The 21,522-nt window shown below is 47.8% G+C and overlaps 1 protein-coding gene across 3 annotated transcripts in view; it reads left to right on the top strand.

Annotated features, from left to right (window-relative positions):
* The window catches only part of Trappc9 (trafficking protein particle complex subunit 9), a 461,504-nt gene that overhangs the window by 131,769 nt on the left and 308,213 nt on the right, over positions 1–21,522 (top strand). For all 3 annotated transcript variants that reach the window (XM_048457138.3, XM_048457137.3, XM_048457139.3), the window contains one exon: positions 17,227–17,351. In XM_048457138.3, the coding sequence (XP_048313095.3) occupies positions 17,227–17,351 (125 nt within the window). The remainder of the gene's footprint in view (positions 1–17,226; positions 17,352–21,522) is intronic.

The following is a 21,522-nucleotide window of genomic DNA, read 5'->3' as shown; positions in this document are numbered from 1 at the left end:
AGGAGTACAGAGGTCTCTTGGTGGGAACTCTGGCTCCTTGCATTTGGTTTCCTGAGTTTAGTGTTCTGCAGACCCATTCGTTGACAATGCTACATTCTTGCCTTTGTTTATAATAGGGTGAGGCAGTTTGGGATTTATCATCTGGGAAAACTGCTTCAATCTTGTAAAATAGAATTAAACCAGCACGAGAATTATGGTTTCCAAGGGGTTTGCAAATGTAGGCTGACTTACTACCTGGTCAGTTAGATGCAGCAACCTGGTTATTAAATGATAGCAGTCAGTGACTGCTCAGGCTGTTTGCACAGCAATCACAGAACAAGGCAATTCCGAGAGGTTTCCCAGGTATCATTCAGTCTTTCTTTGGAGACAGCTGTAAGTTCTGTTGCCCCTGGGAGCCTGTAGAGGAACCCCTGTGGCTCTTAACTAGGTGATCCTCAGAAACATGGAAGTGGACTCAGTTTCTTTTTCAGGCATGAGCTCTTAATAGCTGTGGCTACTGAAATTAAATGCAGCTTTGTGAGCTTGCAGCAGTAAATAGAGATGCTGCACAGTTGGGAGCCTGGCTTTAGTGTGGGACAGATGGAAGAGGCTTGGTAGCCATGAGTGCCATCAGATCTGTGTGTAGAGGCTGGACTTCCGCTTTGTGATTGTCTGTTTATCTGGGAGCTGTTGGGGATTGAGTGTGGGGCGTTGTGCGTGTTAGGTAAGAGGTGCCTCACCGCACTATATCCTGAGCTTTTGAAATAACTTTTCTTTAAAAATTTTGAGACAAAGTCTCCCTACACTGCCTAGGCAGGCCTCCTTGAGTTTGTGATTCTCCTGTCTCAGCTACCCAAGTTATTGGAGTCACAGTCCTGTGCCACCATATCTGTTCCTGTTTAAAATTCCCAACAATTCTAAAAGCAAATTTTGCTACTATTTCTGATTTTTGTAAAAGAAAATGGGAAAACTCTGTCGTCAGAGGAGGTTGAGGGAGTACCGCAGTCCAAAGCTTTGTGTAGTCTTTAATCACATCCCAGTTCCGAGACAGCGGGGGAGTGACATACAAGCAGCAGGTGACCTTGACATACAAGGTCACCCTGCGTGTCAATCACAGGTGCATTGGGGGTGGCAATGAAACCACAGCAGAAGGACCTGCTTCCCAGGAAGGACATACAGAGCTACCAAAGGGAGAGAGAGACTTATGCTTGCATTTTCTTTGATATGGTTCAGGGCAGAAAAGATGGTGTGAATGTAAATATAGAAAGTAAACACATCAAATTATTGCAAACCAGTGCTTTCGGTGAATGGTCTATGGGTCTATGGGAGAAAAGTTGGCTGCTGCAGAATACCTCTTTAGTCTATTGTGTTTTGATTTTGAAAGTGAATTCTCGGAGCCAGTGACTTCTTGAGTCTCTGGATTGTGGGGCAGCATTTATCTCCCTCAAGGGTTGGAGAAGTCAGCCTTCCAACCAGAAAGCGCTTTACAGCAACCAGAAATTTCTGATTTCTTGGAATGTTAAGTTTGTGATAAGAAACCTCGGGAGATGGCGATACACCACTGTCTTAGATGTTGTGTGTCTTTAGGTTGCCTAATAAAGGAGACCAAACAAATACAGAAGAACCAAATACCCTTAGGAAAAATATGTAGCTAAAGCAAACATTGGGGTTCTCTGGAGACCCCAAAATATGAGCAACTTCAGCAAAACCGCTGACAGCTGAGAGGCCTGACACTCACACGAGAGGAAACAGGACGTTAGTAGTTGATGGTAGAGACCGGCAACCCATGAATAGCCTGAGGCCCCTCACTTGCTCAGATCCAGAATAGCAGCTGGAACATACATGTACAGGGCTCTCATATGTTCCAGGAGCATATGCGTGGAAAGTTCTAGAAGAAGAATGAGGAACTGGAGAAGAAGCTGCAAGAATCTGTGTGGGATGACATAATGAAGGGACAAGAGGACATAGCTGTACATGGGCAGGCACCATGCCCCTCGGTGCAGAGTGTGAGCTTCCATGGCCAGCACCCCATGGAACAGAGAAAAAGATGTGTGTGTTTATTGGAGTTAGGGTAGCTGGGGAGCCATCTCTCCTAATGGTTCCTGTCAACTAGCTCAGTAAAAGTGGCCAACTGGAAGTATCAAGGTCAAGTCCTATGCAGCGTTACAGTGGAAACCCAGGGAGCAGAGCAAGAGTTGGTATGTCTTGCAGCATGCTGGGGTGCCTGCTGAAGATATGTACAGTTCCTTCAAATCAGCTAACAGACACCATGAAACAATTCAAGTTGGAAAGAAACGTAATTTCAAGTCAGAAAAATCTCAACACTGGGGTGGAGAGAACTCAGGAGAGAACTCAAAGCTCAAGTAGAGCTTTGGGTCTTGGGTGAGTGATGGGGACACAGAAGCTGAAGGTGAGGAAAACTGAGAGAATGAGAAGGGGAGATGGTGGGAACGTGATATCTTTAGATGACACAGCAGATCCAGCCCAAATGCACATGCATCCCTCATGCATGCATCCTCATGGATCACCTGCCGCGAGACACTAAAGCAGAAGCCACAGCCTGTTAACTAGAATTCCCGAAAACTTTCTGAAGCGGAAGTCAATCCTTGGGAATTTATCTAACAGCACACTGTGTATGAGCGCACTGGCCCAGGGAGCCTGAGACACTCTAATACAACCACTAGACTTCAGGCCAAAATGGTGATTTATGAAATAATGGAGATCTGATTATCACTGGTCTTTTTTGACAGGGGCAGTCTCTGACCAGATAGATAATGTTTTCAGATGCACGTGCAGTGAAATGGAAGCCAGGATTTTCAGGTCCAGACCCTTTCAGTCTCAGCAATCGGGGATCCGGATTAATTGTCAGGATGCAGGAATGTAAGCATTATGTGCTCAGTGTTTAAATCTTGAAGATTCTGTGATGGAGGACTGGCAAGACAGCTAGAGAGACAGTGTCACAAGGACTGTGAGCGTCAAGCACCAAAATCCAGTAGGCGTTAGATGGGAGAGTGTAAATGTACTATGTCATGGCCATTGGCTCTATACCATGCTGATTTAAAAGGCAGGGGGAGAGGAAATTGTGTGTTCAAGTAATTTTTAAGCTGATATCAGTAATTATATTGTTAGGATTAACATTGGTATTAATTATTCCTAAGAGTATTATATTATTGTGAAGTAAAGTAAATGATTAACTTTTTTAGTATGTTCCTGTATATGAGGGTATACATGTATGTATATGTGTGCGCACACACCTGTGCACATGTATTTGTGCATATGTGTGTATGCTCATGTGGAGGCCAGAGGATATCATGGATGTCATATCTGAGGTGCTATCAATCTTTGCTTTGCTTTTTATTCTATTGAGATAGGATCTCATTGTGTACCTCTTGCTGGTTGAAACTGTGTAGACCAGGTTGGTCTTGAACTCAGAGATCCACCTGCGTCTGCCTCTTGAGTGCTGGAATAAAGATGTGTACCACAATGCCTGGATTGTCTACATGTACACTAGGGTGACTAGCCAGTGTGCAGCCAGCACTGAGATTAAAAGTACATGCTGTCTTAGCTAGGTTTCTAGTCTTATGATTAAACACTGACCAACACCAACTTAGGCTAGAGAGATGGCTCAACAGTTAAGAGCATTGGCTGATTTTCCAGTGGACTCATGTTTGATTCACAGAACCTGCATGGCACCTCCTAACCATCAGTCACTCCAGGTCTAGGGGATTCGGTGCCCTCTTCTGACATTCACAGGACTAGGAGTACACGTGTTGCATGGACACACAAGTGGGTAAAACACCCATATACGTTAAAACAACCCCCAATAAAAACCCATAAAATCTTGGGGAGGAAAGGGTTTATTCTCCCTCGCAGAATACAGACTGTCATCAATGGAAGTTAGAGCAGAAACTTAAGACAGGAACCAAGAGACAGTAGCTGAAGCAGAGACCATGAGGGATGCTTCTCATTGGCTTCAGTTTGCTTTCTTATACTTCCCAGAACTACTTCCCCAGAGTGGTCCCGACACAGAGAACCAAGCCCTTCTACATAATTCATCAACCAAGAAAATGCCCCAGAGGCTTGTGGATGGGTCAGTCTGGAGGGGGCACGTTTTTAGTTGAGGGTCCATCTTCCCAGGAGACTTTAGTTTGTGTTAAGTTGACAAAAAACTAACAAAGGCACTTGATTTCACATTTGAGTTTTTACACAGATTTTGGGCATTGAAGCCAGATCCTCATACCTGCACAGTCTGCTGACAGAGCCATTTCTCTAGCTTTTGACTTGTGTGTGTTGGACATGTGTGGGGACTACATATGTGTGTGCATGTAGAGGCCTAAGGTGGATTGATTTTTCACTCTGCATATATGGATAGGGTTTCTCGTTGAACCAGGAGCTCACTGTTTTCGCCTGCTGTGCAGCCAGCTTGTTCTGGAATTCCCTGTCTCCTCCTGTGTGTTGAGATTATTGGCAGGCTGCCATGCCCATGGCTTCAGTGGGTTCTGGGGATCCAGACTCTGCATCTCATGCTTGCGCAGCAAATGCTGTATCCACTGAGCCGTCTTCCCAGTCAAGGTGGTTTCCTCCTAGTAGAACTATCTCAAATAACCATTGGAAATGGGACGGGAAATTCATCTTTGAAGTTCCAAGGCCATGACTGGGTGAAAGCAGTGCCCATGTGACAAAGTAAGACACAGCCAAACAGAATACTGTTGCTGCTAGCAGAACACAGCACCTCTGTGCAGTAGCATTGTCCCTAGGTCACACACCTGAGGCTGAGGGGTGCCCAGCTCTGACTCCTGACGGGACCAAGAGGGCAGGAGCACCATTAAATACACCAGTGGAATGTAGCATCCCATTCGGGCTCCTGGAGACCCTGCTGTCAAGTGAAGGGATTCCCTCACGTGTGTTGTTGGGGAGAAGATGAAACTGTGGACATGGAAGGTAGTGAGGGTGACACTAGGCTGTGAATGAAGGCCTGGCATGGTGGCATATGCGTTTAATCCCAGCATGTGGGTGGTAGATGCACAGTGTATTTTGGGCCAGCCAGGGCTAGACAGTGAGACCAATCCTGCCTCCATACCAGCAAATGCATGCTGCTCGGGAGCACACCTTGATTAGGCCTGCTTGGTTATGTATACCTCTTGTCCTCTGCTTAAATCTAAGTTTCATGTCATTGCCCCAAGACGGATTTGTTGAGGGGGGCACTGTAGCCCTTCTTTCTTCTACCCAGTGTGGTCTTACTACATAATCATCCTTTTTCTGCTTTTCACTAAGAAATTGTAAAAAAGATTAGGATGGTCATATGTTAATATTTTATACACACACACACACACACACACACACACACACACACACACACACATTCTCTCCAAGGAGACAAGAATGAAAGGATTTGAAATGAAAGAGACTGAAACACTGGATCTGAGAATGAGTGGGTGCAACTACACTATAGTGTCTGTGACTCTGTGTTTAAGGAGTGGGGAGATGAGGACAGCCAGACTGGGACCCACTCTCAAGCAGGCACAGGCTGACCTTGGGGAAGGAGGAGGTTATGGTTTATGTAGCCGTGAGGCTAAACAAGCCTGTCTGTTGGCTGGGGGGGTCTTAACTGTCTTTTTTAGAGGTGAAAGAGAGACGCGATTCTGTTCTTGGTCCCGAGTGTTTGCGTCCTCAGAATTCATTCAGCTATACATCTATTTCATGATGTTGTCTCCATTAGTGTGACAGTTCATAATATGATATTTTTGAAGGAAGGAACGAGGTAGACATATCTCTGTCATGATACTTTTGCCTAGCAATTGTCTTTCTCATCTGATCAGATTGAAAAGTTATTTCTGCACTGAAGTTTTTCATAAAGGCAGTGAAGATCAAGCCAGGCTGCACCATGTCCCTCTCTGCCTGAAGGACAGGTTTGTGTGCAAGGCGCTCTCAGAGGGATCAATATATTAGCCTTTGATTTTTATTGAAACTGATGCTGTGGGTGGAAACAGCCTTTTGGGGTTGGCAGGTCTCACAGGCAGTGGAAATGTTATCTGCTTCTGTTTTCCTTCTGCATTAATTATTTAATTCTATTTTACTTTTCTCTGAGCTTCTTGGCTCCTGGTTTTATAAGAGAAATGTCAGCTTTCCCCGCCGACAGCGTCTGGTAGACTTGATAATTAAACATGGCATTTTAGATTCGGTATGGAAAGGGGTGAGTCTTCAGCTTCATGGAATGGAGCGGGCTAGAGATGGCATCTCATCTGTTTGACAGAAGAGGAAGCCAAGTCCGAGAAAGGTGGACGATCTGTCCAAGGCGTCATGAGGCAGTACTGGTGTCATGAGACAGTGCTGGGGCCCTGCGTGTGGGGGTGTTTGTCTTATTGCGCCTCCTTCCCCAAGAGAGCAAACAGAACAGTTTCTACATGAGTACAGAGGTGAACACTGTCGCCTTACTGAGGGCAGATGGACAGCTTGTTTTTTCCTTGAAGTGGAGCAATGACCCTGTCCATGAGGGGTCGTCTTCCCAGGCACTGTATGAGAGGGTGAAAGGGTGGTGAGCCTTCTGCTGGTGCCTTTTGAGAAGGGGCCAATGACATGACTGTGGTACAGAGTCATGGACTCTCACCTGCCATCTAGTGGGGGGACTGCATGTTGGGTCACAACAAGGCTCCCCACTGGAGAGTACTAGCTCACTCCCTGAGCACTGAACACTAGATTGTGTCTCCTCACTGTACCTCCTCTTTGAGCCCCCTTCCTCTCAGCAAATGACCTCTTTTTTTTTAAAATTGTTTTTTATTGAGCTATAGATTTTTCTCTGCTCCTCTTTCTTCCTCTCCTCTCCTCTTCTATCCTCTCCCATGATACCCATGCTCCCAGTTTACTCAGGAGATCGTGTCTTTTTCTACTTCCCATGGAGATTAGATCCATGTGTGTCTCTCTTATGTCCTCTTTGTTGGCAAACAACCACTTTCAAAGGCTAACAGAGGTCACGTGCAGGGGCAGTCTCCCCTCTTTTCCACATGATATGCATGTTGTTCTTCATTTGTTTGACCCTGACAGACATGTTTCTTGTTTCTCTTCAGTAGCCTCCCTCTTCCTCTTGGCCTCGAGCAGCATGCTAAGTGTCTTTATTCAAGTCATTGCAGATACCAAGTCATTCTTCTCCCTGCCACAAGCCTTACCTTCTCACCTTCATCTTCTGCTAAGAGCTTAGTTTTTTCTTCAAAGCAAGGCCATTGCAATTTAGGCCCATGCCCTCTCCTGCCCTATTTCCCCCTTGCTGTGTCCTTCCCTGGCCTCTTGCCGCTGTTCTGAGGCACTCCGTATGTCTGATGCTGTCTCTAGTGATGGACCTGTGTTCATGCTCTTCTCTCTGCTTTCCAAGCCCAGCTCTAGTTACCTCCTCTCCAACTCTTGTGGGTTGCTTTAGTTAGGGTTTCTATTACTGTGAGGAGATGCCATGACCATGGCAACTCTCACAAAGAAAACATTTAATTGTGGTGGCTCACTTAGAGTTTAGAGGTTCAGTCCATTATCATCATGGGGGGACATGGCAGCATGCAGGCAGACATGGTGCTGAAGAGGTAGCGGCTACGTTTAATATTTAGGCAACAGGAAGTAGACTGATACACTGGATGGTATCTTGAGTGTAGAAGACCTTAAAGCCTGCCTCCACAGTGATACACTTTCTCCAACAGGGTCACACCCACCCCAATAAGTCACACCTCTTAATAGTTCTATTCCCTTTGGGGGCCATTTTCTTTCAAACCATCACATGGGTTCTGTCCCCAGTGATCTGTAGTGGCAGAGGTGGTATTTCCCATGAGACCCTGTGGCGTCTCTAGGTGTTGTTCTACTTTCTCAACACTGTCTTCCTTTAGGGTGTCTCTTTTGAGGATTTGGCACAGGACTGCTCCCAGACACTCCCAGTGTCTGTTCACTATTGGAGGGGTGACAGCATCATGAATCCTGTCTGAGCTTCAAGGGTTGGTTGAGTTGGAATGACCTGTGTTACAAGCTCTTGAACAGGGCCCCAGTCTGGATGGCATGGGGGTGTGGCAGTGCTAGGCAGGCCACAGAAGCTGGACATGTTTCCAGAGGAGCTGAGTGTGATGGAGACTGCTTAAGCAGGTGTTAGCTGGACAGGAAGTGTCACCCGAGGTCCACTTGGGGTGGAATTTTGGGCACAACAGGAGGGAAGAACTAAGCCAGCCAGGCTCCCACCTCAGGTGGTCAGGCTGGCTCTCATCTGTTTCTCCTGACTATTACAGACATTGACAATACCACCCAGTGTATCTACATTACCTCCTGGGACACATGGAGGAAGACAGGGAAGGGTAGGGACACTGTATCAAGTCCCAAAGGAGTGAGAGGTGTGAGATCAGGGTGTAGATCCCAGATCTGTCCAGGACAAATTTTCTAGAAAGAAAATTAGTTAAGGCCATGCTCCACTGACCCCTGCTCTTTTGTTCCTGAGTAGTTAGTATTACTGTATAGCAATAGCAATGGTCCTAGCAGTGCTAATGTGATCCTTAGGTTTCCACTGTGATTGCTTATCTTTTTAAAAATGTACTTGGGAGTTTTTGTGTGTAGGCCTTTAGCATATGTATGGTGGGTGATTGGGAAAGTCAGAGGGAGTCAGATTCCCTGGGACTGGAGTTACAGATGATTGTGAGCTGCCATAGACGTGCTGAGAATCAAACCTGGGCCCTCGAGAAGAGTAGCCAGTACCCTTAACCTTTGAGCCGTCTCTCCAGTTCCCTGGTTTCCCCCCCTCTTTTATATATTATTTACATGTGCCCCTCTACTGAAAGAGAAACATAACTAAGTGAATGTCAGTTTTCACAAGAGAGAGATAGGATATGTTATTTTGGGATTTAAAAATTTTGGGAAACAAGACCAGAGTATTGTCACTTTGAGGTTAAAAGTGGCATTGTCTTGTTTATAATATGATGGGGGGGGCATGTTCCAGACCCCAGCCCCTGGCAGATGTTTGTTGTCCTCTGAAAGGCAGGGACTCAAAGAACAGAGTAAGAGCTGTGATAGTCGCACAGTGGGCCTGCATCCCTGCATCTGGGCGCGCAGTGGGCCTGCATCCCTGCATCTGGGCGCGCAGTGGGCCTGCATCCCTGCATCTGGGCGCGCAGTGGGCCTGCATCCCTGCATCTGGGCAGGAAAGGCACTGTGTCTTCATTAAGCAGCCAGCAAGGCTGCAGGCTCAAAGCTCCAAGGCAGAGCATTGATTTTAAAAATTAAGAAAAGCAAATGCTCCCCAACTGTCGCACAGAATCTTTTCTCCCCACAAATTAGCTTCCACATCGATGACCCAGGTCTCTTAAAAATTAGTTTTAAGTCTCTTTCCCTCTCCCTTTCCCTTCCCCTCTCGTTCCCCCCCCCCCCCCCCCACACCTACTCCTTTAAAAAAAGTTTGCATTCCTGGACCGCACTTTCTTCTTCGCATTAAGGACCACTGTTCTTATCCTCCAGTCTTTCACCTGCTGAAGTTTGCTTCATGCTTTGACTCTTAGTCCGTCATCACACCTGCAGAAAATCCTTCCTCTGCCCTTTAAATTAGGTCAGCCCCTCTCTATATACTCAACACCATACAATTTCATAATACTTTTTAATTTATGTGAAATTGCTTTGTCTCTCCCACTAGGCTGTACTGTATGTAGTAGCCACCAGAGAAATTACTTAAATTTGAAGTAATTAAAATCAAGTGAAATCAATAACCAGTCCTTCAGATGCTTAGGTGCACTATACACTGTTCAAGTGCCCATTGCCACATGTAGCCAGCAGCTCCCTCTCTGCACCACATGGAACAGGCCAGTAGGGCAGAGCTCCATGGGATGGCACAGCATACCAGGATACCGGGACCAGAAGAGAAGCGTGATACATAAAGCACACAACACATATCTGTGAGGGGAGGGGAAGAGGAGACTTTCTGTGAAGGGGAGGGGGAGGAGGAAATTGTAGTCATGAGGGAGAGGGAAAAGGGGAGACTAGCTCAAAAGAGCCGTAACCCTAAGTGTGAAGCTAGAGCAACAGTTTCCAGAAGGAACAGAGGGTAGCATTTCCACCGCCTGTGTGTAGGCAAAGATTTCCTGGACAGAAATAGCACTAACCAAAAGGAAAGAAAGATAAAATTAAATTCTAGACTGGACTTGGTGGTGCAGGCTGACTTTAATCTCAGCACTAGGGAGGCAGGAGTAGGTGGATTTCTGTGAGTTTAAGGCCAGCCTGGTCAACAGAACAAGTTCCAAGATATCCAGGGCTACATAGAGAAATGTTTTTTTAAAAAAAAAAAAGAAAGAAAGAAAGAAAGAAAGAAATTCTAATCATGAAAAGGTAAGATCAAAAGAACAAAACAGCTAACCACACACTATAAGGCAGTGACATTTTGATGGAACTAAAAATTAAATTCAACAGTTGACAGTGTGTTTAGCATGCCCAAGACCCTGGGTTCAATTTTCAATACTAAAATCTTTAAAGAGGAGGTGGGGGGAGAAGAGAGGAGAAGAGATGAGAGCACTTTGAACATTTGTTTGGCTATAGGTCTACCAGAGCAAGCTGCAGTAGGCTCTTACGTCTAAATGTAGACAGGTCGGCTACAGCAGTGCTGCTGAAAACTTCTAGAAGCGGGATGGTTAAATACCATTTTGACCCATCAGCAAACCGTACAGTGAGAAAACACATAAGCATGGACCTCAGACACCACGTGGTGTTGAGGGGAAGAAGGAGCCTGTACCCTGATTTGAGACTTCCAATTCCAGGCGTGTAATAGAATATCTTCATATGATTTTAAGTCAAAGAAAGAGGCTTGAAAATGAAAGCAGAGAATAGATTCTGTATTTAGGGTCCCATAACAAGTGGGACTGATCACATCTTGGTGGCAGCCGTAATTGTGTATCTTGATAGAGAGTTGCCAATAGCAACAGGCCTGGAAGGAAGCAGAGCGTTCTCAGAAGTATTGTGCTATGCTGTGGGTGGAGGCTACCACCCTGTGAACACAAACATAGAAATCCATCAGGCCGTAACTTGTCTTTGGTGCTCGCTGTTCTGTGCAGCTTGGACAGACTTCCAGTTGATAAGGCAACTAGGACTGAATCTGTAAAGTACTGTAAGACCTTCCCAGAGGAAATTAAAAAGTATTGCTGGAAAACCATTTAACGAGACAAGCATACTAAAGAGGTATACCATATTCATAGACGGGAAGACTAAATAGCACAAGGAAGTCTCTTTCCTCCAAAATTCATCTACCAGTTTGAGACAGTCTGGACGAAAGTCTGAAAGACTGCTGGAAAGAACTTGAAAGCGATTCTGAAATTGGCATGAAAGGTGGGGAACATCCGGATGGCTCCAGAACAATCACCTGGTGAGGGCTGGCCCTGCCGGGTCTCAAAGCCCTTGGTCGCAGGCACTGAACAGCCTCTGGGTCTGCCCAGATTGTTTTGAACAACTCAGGGGATGAGTAGGAGCTGCTCAAGTAGACAGAAAGAAGACGGTGCCTGTCTACACCAGCGGGAAGGCTGTCTACACTGGAGGAAAGGCTGTGTCTATATTGAAGGTTCCCAAACCATGCTGAGCCTTCAGTAACCCTGACACCAGTTAGACGGCAGTGGGAGGAAGGCCACCATTCCACAGATCCCAGGCAGCTACAGTGCAGCGGAAGGCGGGGAAGCCACGGTGCACACTCTAGGCCATCAGTGTGAGGCTGAGCCGAGCGAGGTAGACGCAAGGAGCTGGACTCCGAACAGGTGAGGGAGAGATCAAATGGCCCACGCTCTGTCCTGACTTTGGCGGTGGGAGGCCCTGACTCAAGCTGCAGCAGCAAGGCAGAACCGCTCTGCACCAGCCATGTGATCGTGATGACAGCGTGGAAGACAGCAGAGAGGGGGGTTAGCAGCTGGGAGGCTACCAGTGCCAGAAGCAGTGGAGATGAGAGATGTAAAAGCCTGGATGGGCACAGAGAAGAAAGGCATGGGGGAGGTGAGAACAACGCTGGAAATGTTGTCAGCGCCCTGAGCTAGCAGTCAAGCCTCCATACCTCCCCAGACACCACCTTTCTGTTTGGACAGAGGCACCTAGAGTCTCTCCCGCTGAGCACCCCCCCCCCCCACACCATGCGGTTGTCCCTTGGTGAGGGAGCACAGCTTGGCTGCAGAGAATGAGTTGGAGAGAGAGCATGGGCAGATCAGTGGTTCACTCACAGACAGGCTCTTGTTGCCTGTGGTACAATCACCTGTTGCTGATGAATGACAAACACTCGAATACCCACTCCCACCCCAGTGGCTTAGGAAGTTATTTCCCAGCCAGAATTTAATTCACAGAACAAAGTCAACCTTCCTACATGTTGGCCAAACAGAGAGCCTAGCAGTGGATGTTCGCAGGTTATTTAACAGACCTCTGGGGCAGCTGTGGTGGGTGGCGTGAGGCTGTCGACATCCGCAGAGATGTGTCCCTGTGAGCCTCCGGGAGCCAGGGGCAGGCTGACCTTTCCCCGTGGCTGTGCTGCAGTCCTGGGAAATGCCTGTCTGTGACTCAGAAGGCAGGTAGGTGGCACAGCTAAGTATATCGACGGGCAGGCTGTCCAGCACATTAGCTTAGTTCCTTCGGAACAAAAGCAGAGAACCCCGCCGCATACAAAACAAGAGCAATATGCAATGGCCAACACAACCCAAAAGTATTCGTAGGCCAGAATTAAAACCTAAGGTATAAGCTCCTAATTTCAGCTCATATATGGGGGAAGAAAGTAGGCAGCAGAGAATGAACATTTAGTTCAGTCTTCAGTGAAGCACGCAAGGTCTAGATGGACCCGCAGAGTGAAGGGGCTGGGACTACAGGTGTAGGGCTCATCCCTGGAAACCTGCAAGAGGCTCAGTGGGCAGAGAAAAGAAGGTGCCCCCCCCCCAAAAAAATTAAAGCTGCCTGGGGAGAGGGCAGCAGGTTGTCCCGGTTGTATATAAAACAAGACAGAGAAATTCGCATCAAGGATGAAAGGAACATGGGGTTGCCATGGTAACCCAACCAGAGAACGGGTACCCAGAAACCATCATGTTCCCCATAGACCCAAAAGTCTACAGGGCTAGGAACTGGATATAGGATGTGTCTGGTCCCTGAAGGCAGATGGCAGCTTGGGACAAGGTAGAAAACTTCCCACAGAGCCCTGGGTGAATCCCTGCCTCTGATGGCAAAGGCAGGCCGCAGGACTCTTCCAAGTGAAACCGTGGAATGGCTGTCGGGAGCCTGAGAGGATGCGAGTGCTGAGTGAGGAAGCCACACCCAGGTTGGCAACAGGCAGGCTGGAACTGGGAATTCAGAGACAAGATCCCAGACTTGCCCTCATGATCTGCACAGCGGGGCAAGAAAGACCCAGAGTGCATTCTGCAGGTTTTCTCAGAGGACCTGTGCTGGCACAGGGGTGTGCAGACGGCAGGGCAAGTGTGATTTCCTGTCCTGGCCACAAATGAGGACCTGGTGGGAACCAGGGCAGGAAGTAGTTGAACTGCATGCCTGGCAAGTGTGCTGGGCACTGTTAAGTATTTATTCTCTCTGTCCTCATGCTCTCTAACCTGAGGAAAAACCCGTTTCAAGAAAAGTCTCAGGCTTTCTTCTTAGAAAACACATTTGTGGGACAGCTCAGACATCTAACACTTGTGTGTTAAGACCGCAGGCATGCCGCCTCCAGCTGCTGGGTGCTTGGGGGCGAGCCACTGTTCTTTAAAAAATAAGATTGAGAATTCCAAAAATCCATATTTATTTTCAAAAGAGAACAGCAGACCAGGGCAGAGATGTTGAACAACTATTATGATTTCAAGGGACAGCCTCAAGAGATCGTGCAGGCTATGAAAGGAAATACAGTGGATTGCAGAGCATTGGCCTGCAAATAAAAACAATCCCCGGCCCACAGTGGTAACTCCAAAGCTTCAGCTATCAGTTGTGAAGCAATTCACGATGAAATATGATTTGCATATAGTCCTGGATTCTGGGTGAAGACGGTGCAGATGCCATTACCCTCAGCAGCCTGTCCCCAGTCCGTTCCTCAGAAGGGTGGCAAGAGGTGTCCCAGCCCCTGGGAAGCAGAGCTGGTTCTCATTGAAGCTCAGCAGGCCTCTGATGCTTCTGCTGAACCCCATGCCGCAAACATAGGCCTGTGCAGTAACAGTGCACAGAAAAAGGGGGACGGACAAGCTCGCTACTGGCCACATCTCCTTACAGTTCTGCACTAGTGTCCTCCAAGTGGCCTCCCCAGAGGATTGTACATACCTCACCCCAGGACAACTGTAAGTTACCTCCCATCTCATCGCCTTGTTCTACTATCAAGTAAGCCATCACTTCTGCTTGACATCTCATTCTATAAAGAAATGATTTAATAGCGGCTTAAAAATATTCTTGTATTGGAAGTCTGGAGCTAATCCTACCCCTCTGTCCTGTGGAAAGATGACCACCTACTCACTCCTGTACTCAAAGCTATAACTGTAGGACAGTCTGGGAACACCGAAGCACACTGTGTGTGTTCAGGTGGACAGTGGGAAGCCTCCAGATGTGTGAATAAGGCGAAAGACCTTAGGTCTGGTGCACCCAGTAGAAGGAAAGCCGTGTCTGGACCAGGCTGTCCATCCACTGTCAGTGTAGGAATTATTTTTATTTTCCTAACCACATTTCAGAGTTTCTGAATGAATGAGCATGCTGCTTGCTCTATGGAAATGAAGAGTGTTGGTTCATTTTCTTAGCCAACTGCTTCTACTGCTTTGGTTTTCTTGAGCATATTTTATGATAACCAGATGGGCTTTTTTGGCATCTGTGGATTTTATGAATACATGAGAAAGCATCTTTGAAAAATATTCTACCTGGAAGAGCCTACACGGATAGACTCCCACAGAGACTCACTGCCTTCTTTTACCTTTGCAAGTATATTTTATTTTTGTTACATTTTATTCAAGTTTATATCAGGAGCCTGTTACAAAAAGTATATATTCAGCCTTACTCATTTATGTCTTTTTTTTCTCCTCTCTGGAAACATAAAAATAAAACCACCCTGTCACTGGGGCTGGTTGCTAAACCATTTGGGGGTCTTTATCATAGATTTGGGAGGGGTTTGGTATATAGCTTTGGTCTGCTGGTGTACTCCAGAGCAGACTGGACTGGACTGGTGAGCTCAGTGTGGGTTGATTTTGTTTGTTTGCTTTTTTGTCTCAGTGAGACTGGTGTTCTGAGTTCTGGTTTTAGCTGTGTTGATGGCCTGTGTAACGCCGAGGAGGTCACTTACCTCTTTGGAACCTTGGCTTTCTCATGTGCAGAACCAGTACAGTAGTGACCCACGCACCACTGCCAGCCCAAGGATACCATGATCCACAATCAGATCTGCTAGGGTTCATCAGAAGGATGGGGCTGCTGCTGGGTGTGTGGATATGTCCATAAATGACCAAGAGGGAGCTCACGAGAGGAGCTGGCTCACGGGCCTGTGGAGGGCGGGAAGTCTTACAACAGGCTGGAGACTTTGGGAGCATGAATCAGTCTCAGGTGGAACCTGGGAAGGCACTGCTATAAATTCTGGAGTCCAAAGGCCGGCGAGCCTGGAGTTGTGGAACCAAGGATGGGAGAAGTACAGGAAAGTGTCTCCAAGAAGCTACTGAGCTCCCCAGGATTCAGCTGCTCGGATGGTATTCACCCATCATTTCCTCCCAGTTCTCCAACCTGCAAGTCAGCTCCTCTGCAGCCAGTCCCATGCCTTGCCTGCTCTGGGGTCTGCTTTAATCTTAAAATGCTCCTTCCTGTTAACTACTTTTGATGGCTGGCTCTGCTGCTGTGGCCGGCGCGGCTGCTTTCTCTCCACCGCTGGCGTCTGTTTTCAGCTGTCATTTCCCAGTGGCCATGACGATCGTGATACTGTAGTTGTATTCAAGAGAAGTATTATTTCAGCATGCAGAATTACATCCTGAATTGCCCACAGAGATCCCCCTAATGGAAAGATTGAGCACTGTAAATGGTTGCCGTGAAGATCTCGCCACAAGCTTACTTTTATTCATGACTCAAATCATTTTTGTCTGCCCTCCACCCGAATAGTACCGCTAAACTCGGCCCCAGTAGGCTGCTTTCATCTGTTTGTGGCTTTTTGATCTTGTCTTCCTAGTCATTGCCAGACAAATCTGTTCTGCGTTCTGTGTGGAATTGCCTGTGCTGGCGTCAACACAGGTGGGATGATTGAATGCCATTTCCTCTGCTTCCCCTGCTCCCACCCTGGGGGGAGATCCTTCTCAGTGTGCTCTGTGACACCTTTCCCAGCTTTTCTCTTTCACTTCTGCAGCTGCCCTGTCCCCTCTCCAGCTTCACTCTTGCTCAAGCTTCTGCCCCAACCGGAGCTGGAAACGTCCTGCCCGTGTCTGACGCAGCTTGTCTTTCCTACCTTTCTCTGGATTAGAGATCACAGCCCTTTAGCCTGTGATGAGACCATGAGCTTTAAGATGATTGCTTTTTGAGGCAAATTTCACATTGAAATGAATGTGTGTGTGTGTTTGTGTGTGTCTCTAAAGTAGCCACGTTCCATAGACTTCCAGCTCCCAGCCATTGCAGGTGTGCATTTCCCTTCTTCCCAGTACCTGGGGTTCCTTGATGGTCCCCCATGCTCAGCCTCTCCTCTGGCTACAGGGTAGCGCATAGTAGGCACAGATCTCAGGCTAGCGAAGTTTCTGGGTGTCAGAAGAAAGGATTGCTTTCAATTAGTGTACCCAGGGAAGGCACTGTGGAAAGGGCGCTGTATCCCCAAATCCGTGCCTCATCTCATACATCGCCCTTTCCACAGTGCCTTCCCTGGGTACACTAAGCCCAGTGATGGCTGTTACCAGAGTGAAAAGCTGGGGCCAGGATGGGGCCTGGCAAACAATGTGTTTTGGTAGAACAAAACACATTAGTTTTTTGCAGTGGCTGACCTGATTGACAGCTAGTCTCCAGTGCCTGGGAAGCCACCGTGCCTTTGGTCTGCCCTTTACTGTGTGTGCGAGTCCTGAGATCCCCACTGGAACTTCTGGGTCGCCCGTTCTCCATGAAGCCCACTTTCCCCACATCTCCTGGAAGAGCTTGCCCGCTGAGGGGTGTTGTGGGCAGTGGGAATGAATGCCTGCCCAGGGATGATTCTTCCACCTTTAATTAGACCAGGGAGTAGAGACTGACATGTTCCTTCCCATTACTACAGGGAAAAACAAAACAAACCCTGCCTCACAAAAAAGACTGTCATTTTACCTGGGGCTTCTCTGTCTTCCTTCCTAGATGGAATCAGTGTCAGCGGCTTTCCCCTGTCCAGTCCTTTCCGCCAGGTCGTCCGGCCTCGCGTGGAGAGCAGACCCACAAACCCTTCTGAGGGGAGCAAGATGGGGGACCTTGGCCACCTCAAGGTTAGTCCATCAGAGACCCAGTCTGCTGGGACTCTCCTGTTACTGCCAAGCGCCTTCTCCAGCTCAGCATTTGGAGAACTTTTCTGAGGGAGATGCAGGTGTGTGGTTGAAAATGGTTTCTCGTGTTTCACGTCTTGTGGAATTTCTAGAAAGCAGTCCCGAGGCTGCTCATGTATCTTGTACTTTGGTGCTGCAGGCTCTTGTTTTGCTGTGACACAGAGATTGGGGAGGTGGGCATGCTAGTGAGGACAGCAAGAGGAGGAGACGAGTTTCCCTTGTCCCTTTCCTTTGAGAAATATGTTCACTGCCCAGTTCTTCTCAGTTTGGATATCCACCACATAGCATTTTCCTTAATCATCTGGACACTCTCGCAGGTGCTGGTTTGTAAGTCCACAGTCACTGGCGCTCTCTGTACAGAGCCAGGATGCTCAGGATATGAGGACCAGCAGGTTGCAGAGCTTACTGCTTGCAAGGAGGGTGTGAACAGGAGCCCAGGTGCCAGTTCAGACCCTGCCCAGGGGCAGAGTGCACAGTTGGGTGCTGCGGGGCTCTGAGCCATGACTGGGGCGCAGACACAGAGTCACCATTTAAGCGAGTGCGCTCAGGGAACACTGTGGGCATGCTGTGTGCTGTCCCCATGCCAAAATGTGGATGGGCATTGGCTGGTGGGGCTGCCTGAGGAGCTTGTCCTGAATGCCAAAGCGGATGAGAAGAGCTGCTCTGTGAGCTGTCCTGGCTAACCTTGGTGCAGGGTGGAAGGGAGTTTGTGCTCTGTGGAGTAGTGGTCTCTGAAGAGTAGGAAGGGCTATTGCCAATGGCTTGAGGCCTGTTGGTGGAGCATCTGAGCATCCCTGAAGACAGGAATGATGTGATTTAATTGGAATTGTGTGAAACCTGTAGGATTGTCAGTCTGTATTGTCATGGCTGATGGGGTCGCCAAGCACCTTCTTGGACCAGGCACATTGTGTTTCCCCAGGTTTCTCTGAAGGGTCCAGTTGACGGACAGAAACTGTATCCATGCTCAGACTATTTACCTGCATGAGATGGGAGGATTCAATGACTGATGATAAATGCTGTGTTTGTTGGGTGGACATCAGTGACAGCCTTTCTAGAGCCAAGGCTGCAGCTCAGCGGCGGAGTGCTTAGCCAGCATGCCCGAGGCCCTGAACGAATATCCCTAGCACACAAATTATGTAAGCCAGGCCTGTCTGCCTCTCAGAATCCCATCTGAAAAACTGGAACAGTAATGATCCCATTGTGGGCTTGCTGGGAGGCAGGGGAAAGAGTAAGACGCTGGGACTTCATTTTTGTAGCTAAAGAAAAAGAAGGTTAGGACAAATGAGTCTTGGGGCAGCTGCTAGGCCAGAAGCCACCCAGGAGGAAGCAGGGCTGTGGACTTTGTCTTGCCTGGTTGCCTGGCATTTAGTCTTGCCTCAGCTCGGTGCTGGCTTTTATGGTCTCGCCCTCCTTTTCTAACCATCACTGGGGCCAGTATGACCAGTATGACCTATTGAAACCCATGTCATCTGCTGTGGTCCAGTATGACCGAAATGTGACAAGGGCTGTACTGAGAGCCCCTCAGAGAGGATGCCAGCTCACGGTGCTGACTGAACACCGGAGACCCAGGTTGGACTGTGCCAGGTGCCATTACCGCTGCACATTGGTTTGCTTGTAGGAAGTGTAGCTGGAGCAGACAGAGAAATGGGGCCTGGCAGAGCAGCCATAGGAGAGTCAGAGGCTCGGTGCACACAATAGTCCTTCCCGTGCTTTGCCTTCTTGTCCTTAAACAGCCTCCTTTTCACTTCACACTTGCATGTGGCTGCTGCAAGAAATTCTGAAATCTTGACAAAGCCAAAGCTCACCAGGGGTAGTGAGCTTTTGGCACTTTGCACATCGGCTTTGGAAGGTACTCGCCCTCCTTTGTAAGCATCATGTCTCTCAAGACTGTGGCCGGCAGGCATAGCAGCCACAGACACATCCATGGGAGCCTCGCAGGATAGCTAAGGACTGCCCTGGAACTCTGGGAACTTAGGGAAAATGGAAAATTAAACCCAAAGTAAGCAGAAAAGAAATAATAATAAAAAACGCAGAAATCAATGAACTAAGAAATAAACAAAATCCCTAAAATAGGCAAAGTAACCAGAAGATTGTTCTTAGAGAAAGTCAGTAAAATTTATCGACTTCCAGCCAGATTGATTAAAGAGCAATTATGTAAATTGCCAGTATCAGGGCTGAGATAGGGAGCTTCTGCACAGGCTTTGCTGAGATGAGGGTAAGGGAAGTGCATTACCAGCAGCTTTATGCAGAGGCACGAGATGGGTAGGCAGGGTGCTTTGTAGCCATCAAGGAAAGAACGTTCTTGGTAAAAGCTCCGCACAGAGGATACCCTTTAAGTGAGAAATAATAGGAAATCTGTGTAAACTACTTTAGGGAAACTATGAAAGGAGGAATAAGGTCCTTAGGATGGCTTAGGGCTGAAGATGCTTGCCATGTACACCTCCGTACCAGGGTTCAATGCCTGGCACCCACAATGAAGCTGAAAACTGACCTTCACGTGTACCCTGTGTACCCTGTGGCATGTGTGCTCTCCCAGCTGTCACAGTGATGATGATGATGAAAAGAAAGGAGAAGGAATAAGACAAACAGGTTCTGGAAACACACACACACACACACACACACACACACACACACACACACACACACACAGAGCAAATGTCTTAGTTAGGGTTCTATTGCTGTGCAGAGACACCATGACCACAGCCAGCTCTTATAAAGGAAAATATTTAATTAGGGCTGGCTTACAGTTCAGAGGTTTAGAGAAGAGCTTCCGCCATCTGGCCAGCTACTCTCATGCTTCATGGGGAGAGGTTTGACCCAGTCTCTTTGGAATCCCTGTGACATTCCAGCAGGACCACACAGAGATACTGGCTTTAACATAAGAACTAGATCTTTCCTAATGCTCTTACATGCTTTTACCCTTTCTGGAAGAACCTGCAAAAGCAGTCAGATTAAATAAATAGCAAACTTTCTTTTTCTGTTCTTCCCTCCACACCTTTTTTTATTTTTATTTTTTTATGTGCCTCTGTTTGCTGTGGTGCATCTAGAGAAGTCTGGGGATAATATGTTAAAGGGCTTTACATTTTTTAAAAGTTATTTACTATTGTACGTGTTATTGATGTGTATATGCATGTGTGACTGTGCATGCACCATGCATGTGTGTGGTCAGAGGACAGCACGCAGAGTTGCCTCTCCCCCTCTACAGTGGGTTCCAGGGATTTAATTCAAGTCTGCAGTGTCTGCAGCAAGTGTTGGGTCTTGATGTAGGCCTTTTTCTGCCAAGTGGAATGAAGGGCAGAGAACGGGTGTGGGAGAGGCAGTGGAGTAGGTTGTCCCTGAGCAGGAGTGTTCAGAAGAGAACACTTCTGCAGCAAAGGCTGCTGGGCCAGGCTGCCGTGCAGGGTTGGACAGGGACATTCAGATGGCCTGGAGGAGATAGTCATGTGGCTGTGGTGGAACTGTCACAGACACCTGTTCAGGTGTTCACTGGTCCCTGGTGGTATTCACACACTTCCCAGCTCTCTCCACTGACCTTGGAGGTGGGCAGGCTACTCTTGGTCTCATCTTTCTGATGAAGACATGGTGGCCTGGGTACAATGGGGGACTGACCAGTATCGGTCCAGTAATTACATAACAGAGGTAAGAGAGCCCCAGACAGCCAGTTCCAACCTCAGGATCCAAGCCTTTCAGAATGCTACCAGCTCAGGGTAGACAGGCAAGCACCTGAACCTGCTGAGTTCAGAGAGCAGTGGGGCAGAGAGCCTCTTATGCCCACCGGGGTCTTCCCCCCTCCCAGAACTACAACTGTAGATCATTCAGGGGCCCAGACACTTCTGCATGAGGTGAAGGAAATGTCCAAGGTCAGGCGGCCTCTAAGTAAAAGTTAAATTCTAGCCCAGGTGCTTCTGATTCCCAGGCTTGTGCATAAGCTATTTCTGCCACACCTCGATATCACTGCCTACACAATTTCTGTGCTTCCGCATTTATTGTGGGGCACAGAACACCCTCCATTGGTTCAAGCTGTATTGATGAAATAGTCACGTCTAAGCCTTTTGACCTATCTGACCTCAGTTTCCACCCTGAGGGAAGCAGATAATAAGGCTTCCATTCCTCC

This window comes from Myodes glareolus, chromosome 19, assembly GCF_982192425.1.
Source record: "Myodes glareolus chromosome 19, mMyoGla1.1, whole genome shotgun sequence".
In the NCBI taxonomy this organism is placed as follows: Eukaryota; Metazoa; Chordata; class Mammalia; order Rodentia; family Cricetidae; genus Myodes; species Myodes glareolus.
The sequence above is the reverse complement of the archived record's forward strand: the minus strand, read 5'-3'. Positions and strand labels throughout refer to the sequence as shown.